Below are 13,267 nucleotides of genomic sequence, written 5' to 3' on the forward strand. Positions count from 1 at the left end.
TATATATACAATATTGTATGTACAGAGCACACATCGCTGAGATCTGGGTGGCTCATATTAAGGTTTACTGGCAGGGACCCGAGGAGATTAAGGAAATTCAGATCTAACGTACGCGGCACCGGTTATCCGCATTACTTTCGTTATTGCCGTGAGGCGTGCGCCAAATTGCTGATGTCTTTTTGTTTTTTCGTTTTCGTGAAGATTTCTTGTTGTCACACAATGAATTTACGCAATAAAAATTGCGCAGACACATGTTGGGTTTTAATAAAAGTTTATCCTCTCGAAATTAAATACCGCAGGGGTATTTTACATCACTAAGTGTTAAACAAACTTATAGCAGCTTATAGTCAGTCGATTGCTACTCTTACTCTAACTATCCACTAGGAATTTATTAGCAAAATGCTCAACGCTCAAGTTTTCTTGCAAGGTACTAAAATAAAATGCTTGGTTTTAAAGTTCCTCATATGGTTAGTATAAAATTCCAACATCTGTAGCATATTTGTTCCTTTTGTCGCTTTTATTGTAGTTCACATTTTTTGCTCTTGTACGTATAATCGTCGTTATATATTTCTTGTTAAATTTATACCTTTAAATATATATATATACCTTGATTCATTTATTTTATTCACAAAATATTGATCATATGATTTTATATGATTTTGGTCATATAAAAAAATAAATCTTAATGAATAATTGATTATGATGATAGTAACAAATTGATTATGGCTTGTTTATGATTAAGTAAAGAAATAAATACTTTAAACAAGGTGTTATTATCATAATAATATTATCATTATTAATCAATAGCTCCATTGATGGAGTAGGGGTGATATTTAAAATTTATCTCCCTCCCCTATCCAACAACACCTAAAAACGTATTTTTATACCTAAAAACGTATTTTTTTTAAATTTTGGATTTTTTTTCAATTTGGATAAAAAGTAAATACACGTGATATCTCGCTAGACGGCCCCTTAAGGGGGTTGTTCGTTTTTTTGTTACAAAAAATTCAAGGTATTTGTTTCTGTTTTTCTCGAAATGTATTTATCATAGAGACATGCGTTTTTTTTAAAACAAAAATTACAAAATCATAGAATATTGAAAATTTTTTTTTCGTTCAGGGGGCGCCAAAGTGGGCATTGCAAAATCGATCTCTTTTGCGGTGCCACAGATAAATCCGTTGCGCATCGCCTGAAACAAAAAAAAAAGAAACTACGTTGAAGAAGAAGTTTGAATCTAGTCTCCCTACCAAAATAAAGAAAAAAGCAAGAAGGAAAAAATAGCAGCTATTTAAAAAAAAGTTTTAAAAAGGGCCTTTTTTGGGACGAGAAGCTTCGCAATTTTTTTTGCGTAATGTTATGAAGTTGTTTGAGGTAGGGGAACTAGGTAGTGCAGTGGTGAACAAATTAAAAAAATGCAAGTCGATCCGACTTGTAGTTTTTTTTTTTAATTTGTGGCACCGCATTGAAAAAAGTCAATTTGAGAAAAACGTATTTAAAGTTTTTAATATAATGTACTAAATACACCATTTAATTTAATGTACTAAATACATCATATTGTTCAAAGATGCTGACACATTAAAAAGGTCATGTGCATGAGGTATTATGATGAAAAAGAGGGCAGCTGGCATACAATAGCTCGCGGAGCGATGAAAAAAACGGTTTCATAGGATCATACATATAGAGATTCATATATCTATAACTTCGTCAAAAAAATAGATATTGAGATTATTATTTTTAATAATTCTAAAGTTTTTAGCTTTCATAATATCAAAAAATCTCAAAATCGAAAAAATAAATAAAAACCGAACAACCCCCTTAAAAGACAAATCATTAGACTATTTACATGAGGCAGTCGTATTTGCCATCAGCCACACATAGATGCGCAAAATAATATACAGGAATATTGACTGTTTGATTCGATAAATATAATAAACGATCCTGCTCCACATACGGCCAAAACATGACTATCATTTTCTTCGCTGGCGCTTATGTGTACGCATCCTATTCGAGCCTATTTAAACGACGCTATATATAATGTCCTATTATCTTTTCGTAAGAGTTTCTGCTTCTGCCCCGAGGAAGTCGACTCGCAACAAATGATGTATCACATAATAAATCAGGCTTATATGCCTCGAAACGTAAAAAGGAGCGATTGTGCGGATCGCTCCGCACTTGGGATGATTATTATAATCCCATTATACCGAGTCCGATTAATAAGGTGGCGATTATATTCACGGGCACGCACTACACATTATTTAATAGAACGAAACTATCGGACAACAACTGAGTTAGTCGAGTCATCGCCGCGTTTTTATCTTATCGCTTTCCGTATACTTCTTATAATACGTCGCGCCCCGAGACCTGAAAAGGCACCAGAGGACGCAGCAGCTTGCCGGCCTGGAGATTCGTGCCCAGAAACCGGATGAAAGGGATCACGAATCGGATTTAGAATTGAAAATAAAAAAAATGTCTGTCATGATTGCCGCAAACTTTCGAATGTAGATCAAATTATGCAGGGTTTGATTCATTTAAATATTTCTTTAAACATATTTTTGGGGATAATTTTAAGACTATTATGAAGCAAACTAAAAACGTGGCTTATTTTATATTTATTTACTTGAAAATTTACTAATTGTAATATTATAATATATCCTATATCTTATACCTTTCCATTAAATAAAAAGTCATATAAAAAAGTGTGGATTAAATTTTATTATATTGCATCAAAAGTTTCCTTTATTAGAGTTTTTATGAATATTTTATAATTATTAGAAGAATATAGTCTAATATAAAATTATAAATCTCTAGCCACCAATTAAAAATAATGCTACTTCTGTGTCTAATGATTTGTTTCTGAACAATCGAGAACCTATAAGTCATGTATTATAATGATTATCTAAAAGTTTTTTTTTTAATAAAAATATAATTCAATATCGAGATGATTTAATTACGATACAGAAGACATATTAACTTCATGTTTTCAAGTACTATGAATTCCAATCATAAAGTTATTAAATGAAACTATTTCAATAATTACAAAGTAACCCAATAATTCTATTTTTGGCACATGATCAAATTATAAGTAATGTAATTAACTGTTACGGAGAAATCACGCGCTCAAACACGATACGCACTGTGCTTGAATGTTATAAACCTTCAAATGGATGTTTGAAGTTGAGAAACTTTGTTTACGAGAAACGACAAAATTAAGTGTTAGGATATATTTTAATATTGTTTGAACAGCAATCAGAACTCAAGAGTTTTATAAGCTATTGTGCTGATTTGACCTAATACTACGTCGGTTTTAAAGATTGCAAACCTAAGGATCCAAACAGTTTTCTCATCTCCGTATGGTAAATTTTATTATTGCAATTTCTGTAATAAGATGAATATTTATTGATGCAGCAATGCCGGATTAGGGATATCTTCGCTTGATAACATATTGCTTTCTACATTTCCAACAGAAAACCGATGCCATTACTGCTTGACATCATGCTGCTTGAAGGGTATCGTACTTAAAACCTCTGATTCAGGTCCCGTAGCTCTAGCCGCGTACCTACGAGCGAGATGTTAGGCGTAGCTTGTAATTTCTTCTGTTACAGTTTATTTTTGAAAAATTATCTGTCTACTCGCGTTCAGTTTGATGTTCTATATTACGTTTTTACTTCTCGTGGTACGGTTGTGCCAGGGTACGGTAGTGACAATCACTATAACAGCTAAACTATAATGATTTTGAGTTAGGGTTCAAGGGGAGTAAGATGAAGTATGTTTGTTTCAATAAGTTTCCATTATTGCATTGAGTCAGCGCTCTACATTATCACGATCTGTAGACCATTACTTTTAAAGAGACAAAAAAAGTTTCTTTTGTTCGATTTTTTTTATATTCAGATAGTTCACTTTGTTATTTTTCTGTAAGATGAAAAGTAGTAGCTAATTACCAGCAATTAGTTTTTGCGTAGATAATTGAGCTCATTCATAACGACGATTTGTTTGCAAAAGTGTGCGTTGGTTACGGTTGTGACATGTAGTCTTGTCCTTTTCGCGTGAAGATTAAACAGATGAAGAAAAATCTAACTGAACTATGACAAAATACGAAAGGGTAAGGAGAAGTAAAAGTATAATGCAATACAAGAAAAAAAAATTACAAAGATTTCTTGTTGACTTTGTTTAAAAAAATATGTTTAAATGATTATGTCGTGCTGTCTTACATATTTCTGACAATAAGAGTCTTTAAAAACCATTCTGGTGTTTATTAACATATTGTTTATTATTATACTGTTTTTTAACATATTTTTATGCCTGTCAGTCGTCCTGGAGGTGTGGACGGATGTGCCACTCGCCATTTTCTTGTTTGATTTGATTTTATGACAAATCCATTGTATTTAAGGACAGCATTTCAGTATTTCCACGTAGACATATGTTCAAATAATCATTTAATTTACTTTTCTTCCAGCAAACTGGTGAATTAACAGAATTATTGCCGATCAAAAAAGTGGTACCACCAGTAGTAGTCTCCCGTTCTTTTTCCAAAGGACTCATCCATAGGACACAAATTGCTAATTCTAATGACTTTATAATTTGACATTTTCATTTAAAGTACATTCCTAAAAATCTAATTGTATTCATATTATAAAGTTATTTATATTATTTAATTATATTTCATTACCATTGAATTCTATTCAAGTTGTATGTACCTATAAATGTAATTTTGCATCAATTAATCAATTGAACTCGTTCAATCATTCTTTCTATTCAACGTCCCTCAATAGCTGTCAAGTTCTTGGATCGTTGCCTGTCGAAATCAATTTCATCATATCTTTGTCAAAAAAAAAAGAAAAAAAGCTCGCGTGAACGGCTTCTACATTCTCATCGCTATTATCATTATTTTTGCACCATGATATTAATTTTAATAATGGGATCCTGCATTTTGATCAGCGAATTATTCAAAACGCGTTTTGTAATTCGCAACGACCAAATCGACAACAATGCATATGGTGTTTTTAAATTATGTTTCTCGTCTCTGTGGTGAGTTGAGATAGTGAAGCGACTTTGGCATATATTAAAATCTTCGAATGTGAGGAGTATCTACTCCTCTTATACAGACGAGCACGTATACGTAGTACAAGGGACAGGGAGGCGCGTGAATGGTTCGTATGACAAAGTACCGGTTTCCGGCTTCGCTGTTGAAATCTACGAGTTTGCACAGAGCTGCATTTCCTGATTAGAAATAATGTATTTATAGTTGCGCCATTAGCTTATTAAATAGCCAGAACTAATTACACCATAAGAACGTGTAAACAGATAATAAATTTAATATATCGTTGATTTATGTTGCATTACACAACTTATATGACATTTGCAAATATTCAACGCACACATTTACAACTTGCTTCAAGACGACTCTATACATGTAATTTCTACATTATTTGTCCATTAAATCCTTATGCGTGGCTCAGTGATAAGAGCTTTGCCCTTGCAACCCAAAGTTCTAGGACGTTACCCACTTTGGGCTGCCGAATATCAAGCAGTGATATCGTTTATCATAGTGATATAGTTTTTACTTGAAAATATTTTAAAGGATGATTTCGAAAATTGCTATATTAAATTAAAAAAATATCACCAGTATTAGAAAAATTTTAATAAAAATGCATCAAATATAGATATTACCGTCGTTGATTTGCCATCTAAAAAGCCTTGAATAGTATTACAACAAGAGCTAATGTTACATAAGCTCTGATTTCTGTTCGTTCAAGCACAAAAAATCCTTTTAATGATGTTTCGTACATTTTTTTTTATTATACACAAAAGATATACAGCTGTCCTTATGGATATTTAGTAAATATAATGGCTTATACTAATTGATGTAAGGGCTGTAACTGATTGTGATTGTTTGTGAAAGTAACTTGTGTGAAGTAACTTCTAATTTACTATAGAAACTTAGACCTAGAGATGGTCATGGGAGCATATTACTCTATATACTCAGTTTTAGCGGGTATTTGCACTTTATCCTTTTTGGGAAGTTGTCTTTTAGCAATATTTTGGCGAGGTCGTTATAATTTTTTTTAAATAATGACTTTACTGTGATGTTTTTGAGCCCGCCGTGGCGTAAACAGTTTAGGACGTAGGCTAGTCCAAGGTTCGGAAAATCTCGACATCAGAAAGTATGATATTAAAATTCTGCTTGATGTTATAGATCTCAAATATGACCTCAAGTGCAAATGGCCTTTCGTGGACATTGCGGCAATTTATATATGCTCCTCACTATTGGATTTAGATATCTAATATAGTCTGAATAAAAAAGGAGTGTAGCTAAGCGCTGGGTTCCTTATCGAAAAATATCTAGGTTAAGATGTTCTGATTGCTGTTGAAATATATAAAAAAACGTTTTTTTTAATTCTTATAATTAATGCTTAACTCTTATTAGCATTAGCTTAATAGGTATTATTGTTTTTAAAATATTAATTTGAAGGCAAAATATTGCTAAGATAGTAATCAACAGTAACATTTCAAATTATATTCTTCTTCATTAAAATATTTATTATTCAAAAAAAGCGATACAAAATTCCAATTTTCCGAAATTCCACTTTCCATTTTGAATTCCAAAATTCAAGTTTTTGACCAATAGTGTTTTTCTGGGAACATGAATTTATAATAATATGTATGACTGAATCAATTGACAAATATTTACTGCACATTGTGGTATTATTAATTGATGGCTTTATTAACTGATGATTTTATTAAACACAAATACAAAATGTTTTTAAAAAAATATTTTGAGTCGATTAAAAGAAATTTTTGACGAATTTAGTATGTATCAAAATGGTTACACTTGCAATTATTGCACTTATGTGTTAAATTTCTTTATTCAAACCGTAATAGAAATAATTATGAAAATAATGCACTAAATTTTATTTCTAATTTTTTTTCTAAAAAATAAATTAAAATGATGTGATACTACCCGTTAAATAGCTTTGCACATAGAATATCAGCATGGAGAGGGGTTGATTAAAATTTGACACGACCAAAAACTTTCGTTTAGTGTGATTAAAATTTTAGATAAAAATATAAGTATTTTTTCAATTAATTTTTGTAAAAACGAGGCAGAATAACTTGTCTAAATAAAACTGGTTAAAAATGTGTATAATAACTCTTAACCCTTTGCAACCTATCCAAAGTTGTTAACATTACCCTTGTTTGCACGTTTAAATAATTTATTTTAAAAAAAGGTTCTTTGTTACGATTGTTGAATTAAAACACCTTGAAATAAAATATCTTTAATTATCGCGTGAAGTATTATATACAAAATTCTTCTGCGGTATTTGGCAGTGATAACAACCTCGACGCGATCACCTGTCTTGGTTGACGACTGTTCCAAATGATTTTTTTGTTATGATTTAACTGGTTAGACCACACACGGCGTAATATAATCCTGTGATAAATTGCCATTTTAAATCATATCTATATGTGTACACTCATTTATAAGAACTTTTCACTGGTGCTGTGGCGCGCACCCACACGAAAATTCGAAGAAGGATATAGACTTGATATTAGTTACCAATGATGTTTTATTTTACAGATTGGTAATTAATTTTTGTTATTTATTTGATAATAGTAAGTGGAGATATTTTTGGTTTATACAAAATTTTTGCATTAGACAAATAATTAAGTAAACTTTTGATTTCCCTCTTCCGTACATGAGATTTAAAAACATGAAATAGAAACCCTAGCAAAATTGGTCTTTTCGAGAAAAAGTGTGAGTTTTTGTTAGATCTTCAACAAACTTCCACAATATCTTTAAATATAGTTTTCTGCATTTTTGGTAATTAAAACATTTAAAATTGTCGAAGTAACAAAATTTAGCTAGCAATAAAATAGTTATTATTTTTCCTCAATAGCTTGCAAGATTTTCTATCTAAAGATTTCAAATTTACAAATTTCGATAAATAAAGACGGTATAAACATACCTCTGCAGAATCAGATTTTGAAATAATTGTCCGGAAACATACCTGAAACAAAAAAAAATAATATTAGTATAAAATAATATTAAAAATAAGTACAACTGTATTAAAACATACATGAATAGCCTAGAGAGAGGCTATTACTGATATGTTGAGAAATATAGGAAAAATAAAAAGTGCTGCTATATAAAGATATAAAAAATAAAAATGTACCTATTCTAAACTAAAATCATGTGTTTGTTCAATTTAATGAATTGATAGAATATACCAAAAAAATGTATTGTGTATTTGAAATATTGAAATATGGTCAAAGTTTTTTTATCATTTTAATTCGGTTATTATTTAATAAACTGTTAAAAATTGAATTTCTTCTGATTTTAAACAATAACTATTACTTAACTTTCTTGAAATATAACAACTCAACAAATTCTGGATAAATATTAAATACTATTAATTTATGATGTACGGCGATTTCAACATGGCAATTTTCAATAATTGTACTTTGCATAAGCCTTGACAGCATAATTTTCATCTCCATTAGCTTATATATGCCAAGTTAATGCCAGTATTTTTCAAGAAACACAAATTATATGAAATTTTATTCGAAAGGTCTGGAATACTGCTTCCATCAACTTAGTCCATAAAACTAGGATTTAATTTCTTGTCTATTACCAAAGCTTACTCGTTTACTAATTGCACTTAATGGGTAATTTCCAAAAGACCGGAACTCGAAATGAAAGTTACTGCTTACTGTGAGAAGATATGTTGCAGGCATATCCGTTCGAAAAAAAATTAAATATGAGGAGACACGCTCATCATTGTGACAATAATGAAATTTATTGCTGATTTAATTATTGATTTGACTAAATCCAATTATCGATTTAGAATTAACTAATTGATATAAAGCATGCCGCTTTGTGAAAGAATATACACATAAAAACACAAACACACATATATACACACAAAAAACACAAACACACATATATACACACACATTTATACACATAACTTATATACGCACACAAAAGCCCTTTTTGTTTGTTAATATGATGAATAACTAATATATTGAGCGAACTATTTGGTATTGGTATTTTGCTTTGAGGCAAGTTACATGAACTTTCCGATATGTGTAAATAATCGACTTAATCAATAAAAAATAAATTAATTTATTAGTGATTTAAAGTATTCCGAGTCGATTTGATACACATAATTGAAAAGGAACAAACACGTTAACTCGGAGTAATTTCTAAAAGAAAATGTTCAAATATCAATAATTTTTACAATTGAATCAGTTTCCGCAGGACTTTAATGGTGTAGTTTTAGTATGTTCATCAAGACCAAGTACTCTATCGTTATACCAAGTAAATCGTCTAATTTTAATTTTAACAAACGTCAAAAAAACTACTCATTTTATCAAACTTTGATGAATTTTTAAAATTAAACTACTTGTCGTAAGGTCGTAATATTTTAATAATTTTTTTTTCAACAGAAAATTACAAGAAAACGGCTTGGTAGGTTTTCACCTAAATTAATCAGTATCATTGCCAACTAGTATCTTTCGAACAGTTTTTGATTTTTTAAAATCGATTCGGTAGTATGAGCTTAAATGTGCTATAATTGCTTTGATAAATTAAAGATTTTGTGAAAAATGATATTTTTACTGGGTACGGTTGTGCTAGGGTACGGTAGTGACAGTTGTCATACAGCTAATTAATGCTGTTTTTGAGATATGGTCCGAAGGAAGAAAGATAACGTATGTTTTTTCGAACAAGTTTCTCTTATTGTATTGAGTCAGCTTAATTAGTTTTTGCGTAGATAATTAGACTCAGTCATAACGATGCCTTATTTTCAAAAGTGTGCGTTGGGTACGGTTGTGACATTACAAGAAAACGGCTTGGTAGGTTTTCACCTAAATTAATCAGTATCATTGCCAACTAGTATCTTTCGAACAGTTTTTAATTTTTTAAAATCGATTCGGTAGTATGAGCTTATATGTGCTATAATTGCTTTGATAAATTAAAGATTTTGTGAAAAATGATATTGTTACTGGGTACGGTTGTGCCAGGCTACGGTAGTGACAGTTGTCATACAGCTAATTAATGCTGTTTTTGAGATATGGTCTAAAGGGAGAAAGATAACGTATGTTTTTTCGAACAAGTTTCTCTTATTGTATTGAGTCAGCTTAATTAGTTTTTGCGTAGATAATTAGACTCAGTCATAACAATGTCTTATTTTCAAAAGTGTGCGTTGAGTACGGTTGTGACATGTGGTTGTGGATCTGGTCCTTTTCGGGTGAAGATTAAACAAATAAAGAAAAGCATAACTTAACTACGACAAAAAACAAAAGAGAATGAGAAAGGAAAATTTAATACAAAAAAAATCACAAAGATTTCTTGTTAACTTTGTGCAAAAAATATGTTTTGCTGTATTTACACCATTTTCATAAGCTTTGTTTTATTATGTTCATAAGCTTTGTTATTATGTGCATAAGCTTTGTTTGAATAATTATGTTGTGTTGTGTTACATATTTTTGACAATAAAAGTAGTTTAGGTCCACAAAAGTAATTTTGGTGTTGATACCTGTTGTTTTTAATCTATTTTTATGCCTGTCACAACCGTTCCTGGGGGTGTAAATGGTTGTGAAACTTGCCCTTCTCTTGTATGAATTGATTTTATGACTAATCGTATTTAAGGACAGTATATTAGCATTTCCACATAGACAAATGTTTAAATTACCATTTACATCTCTCCCAACTAACTGATAAATTAACAAAATTATGATTATTCAAAAAAAAAAACTGGCACAACCGCAATTCACAGATCAAAAATCTGTCCGCGGAAAGTGTTTGCCGCATGCGGTCGCCGCCGTAAGCGCCAAGTGCCTAACGCCCCTATAATGAACGCGCAGACAGTGTCTTCTATTAATCACGCGGTCTTAACGCGCCGGTTTTACCTCACATTGTCTCGCAATCTGTAACATCCGAAACCGACGCATTTAAAGCGTCACACTTAATCGGGATTAAGGCGAACCAGAAAAAAACAACAACACATGTGCTTCCAGAAGCGGTCGATGGATTTATTACCAGTCAATGAGCTGGATGGGTTCCGCTATTCCATAACTTATAAGCAATATTAATCAGCATATATTTGTTTCATTCCGGTATAAATAGGGAATTAGATTAATGAAAACAATAGGGTTGGGTGGGGCACAAAGGTTCAATTTAACTTTGAGTAATACGTCTTTAGTCTAAATCAAATGAACTGCTTCACTACACATAACGCGTATAAAGCAAGCAATTATCGAACAATGTTCAATAAAATTCTCAGTTAATTTGTAATTAAAGAATGTGTTTTTTACTGTTTTTCTAAAATTTGTCATCTTTTTCTATTTACCCCATAGGCGGGGTAAAATGTGACAACCTGGGGGCAAACAGATCCAATGTCTTATTTTTAATTTTAAAGGGATTTTATAAAGGTATTTTGTCAGAAATATTTATCAGCAGAGATGAAATAACTATAAATTTTATTTATCTTTTTCAAAATTCTTTTTTTTAATTTTCATGAACCTTTTATTTTATTTGGCTTGTTATACATCTTTTTCCCTCTACCTTCAAATCTTGTTGTTAATCCTATCTTTACTTGTTTTCAAGCTATTGGTGGACCTTTTTACCCGGTGACCTTTGAGCCCCGCTCTAGTTCTCTAGTTCAAATAGTTCCGAAATATTGTAGCATTTTAAAAGTCTACAGTCATTATTTGCTTTATTTCAGTTTGTATAAATTATTTTTCATTGTATTATTTAGTAATACATAAAATTGTTATTTATTTAATCGTTCAGGGAAGCAAATTTGTTCTCGTTTCAAATTGTAGGCGGACGACTTTTTAATTATTGAGCAATTAAATTAATTATTTTACCTAATATAACTGCTGAAAGACAATATAAAAAAGTATAAAATATCCAATAAAAAACATGTTCAGACAAAGTTATTTCATTTCTATTTCACTGGAAATTTTATATTTTTCCTAGTTTGCTGTATATATTTTATTATACTTATTAATTTCCCGTAGGGCAAGTTTAGTAAAATCGCAAGAAAATCGAAAATGAAATTTTTTATATATCTTTACGTTTCAGAGTTTCTGAACATTTTGGCATACCTTACTTAGAATAAATGGATGTATGTGTGTGTGTGTTTGTGTGTGTGTGTGTGTGCGGATACAAATTTTCGTCGACGATTTCGGGAATACGGTTCAACCGATTTCTGATTAAATTTTTGGGAAAGCAGGTTCAGCGGTTATGGATTTTCAATAAAAATAAGTTAAAAAGACATATTTACATCAAATTATCAGATATTTCATAGAGATTTTAATAATGTGTACACATTTTGTGTAAATTTTTTTGGGTTCCGTACCAAGATTTTTAATTACGGCACGGGAACTTCCAGCAATTTGCCTTAAGGTACGATGCCATGCACCCCACTAGTTTCAAAATATTTTTATAGACAAATTATGTTTTATGTTCATTTATCCGTTTTACATTTCAGTCAATCTTTTAGTTAATGAATTGCTTTCGAAACGTCAAACTATTCTGTAGTAGAAAATTTATGGGCTTTTCTCTCAAAATAGTTTGTTCAACATAACACACCAATATATTTAAGTGTAGTTTTTGTAAATTAAAATTCATGTATTTTAATCTAAAGTTCTATAGCATTTTATATTTTAATCATATTTGTTTCAAATTCTGAAAGTATTATCAAATTATGTTAATTATCTTAAGTTTTAAAATATGTATATAAACATTTTACAACTAAAACTTCTCTATTTAACATCACAATATGCACTATTTTATATTAAACATCAATAATGCTTTCTATTTTTTGATGAACTGTTTATAAAAAATGAATTTCCAGGATATATGGCTTTTATTATATGAAGTTGTGGTGATGGCTGCTTGTCACATAATGATAATAAATATTTTACCCATACAAAGTGCTTTCTGTGTTTTTTTGCTAACGCCTGTAAGTTGCCAAAAAAGTCAGTTAATCGAAGTGCTTTTGAGCAAATAAATGTTCATCTGTGATTTCAAGCCGTGCAAATCAGTTCACGATTGATAAGACTTACATGTTTTTCTTTCAGATCTTTAGTACGAATTTCAACGAAGCAGCTCGAAACATAAATAGAGTATGTATAAACGATGAATTCTACAAAACAAGTAATGAAGAAAAGGTAAACATTTAACATATTGGTCTATTGGTTTATTTTCATTTCACTTCAAATACAAAATCTTTTGATATTTACGTAGAATTGAACATAA

General features: G+C 30.5%; 2 protein-coding genes across 4 annotated transcripts in view; one reads left to right on the forward strand and one right to left on the reverse strand.

Annotated features, from left to right (window-relative positions):
• Positions 1–13,267, reverse strand: part of LOC113378736 (netrin-1-like) — a 299,939-nt gene that overhangs the window by 237,137 nt on the left and 49,535 nt on the right. The gene's annotated exons all lie outside the window — the stretch shown is intronic.
• The window catches only part of LOC113378738 (translation machinery-associated protein 16 homolog), a 113,414-nt gene that overhangs the window by 40,039 nt on the left and 60,108 nt on the right, over positions 1–13,267 (forward strand). The window contains exon 2 of the mRNA XM_026619314.1: positions 13,090–13,179. Within this exon, the coding sequence (XP_026475099.1) occupies positions 13,090–13,179 (90 nt within the window). The remainder of the gene's footprint in view (positions 1–13,089; positions 13,180–13,267) is intronic.

Source organism: Ctenocephalides felis, unplaced genomic scaffold, assembly GCF_003426905.1.
Source record: "Ctenocephalides felis isolate EL2017-DRISC unplaced genomic scaffold, ASM342690v1 CF-g0.4_SCAFFOLD_01886, whole genome shotgun sequence".
Lineage (NCBI taxonomy): Eukaryota > Metazoa > Arthropoda > Insecta > Siphonaptera > Pulicidae > Ctenocephalides > Ctenocephalides felis.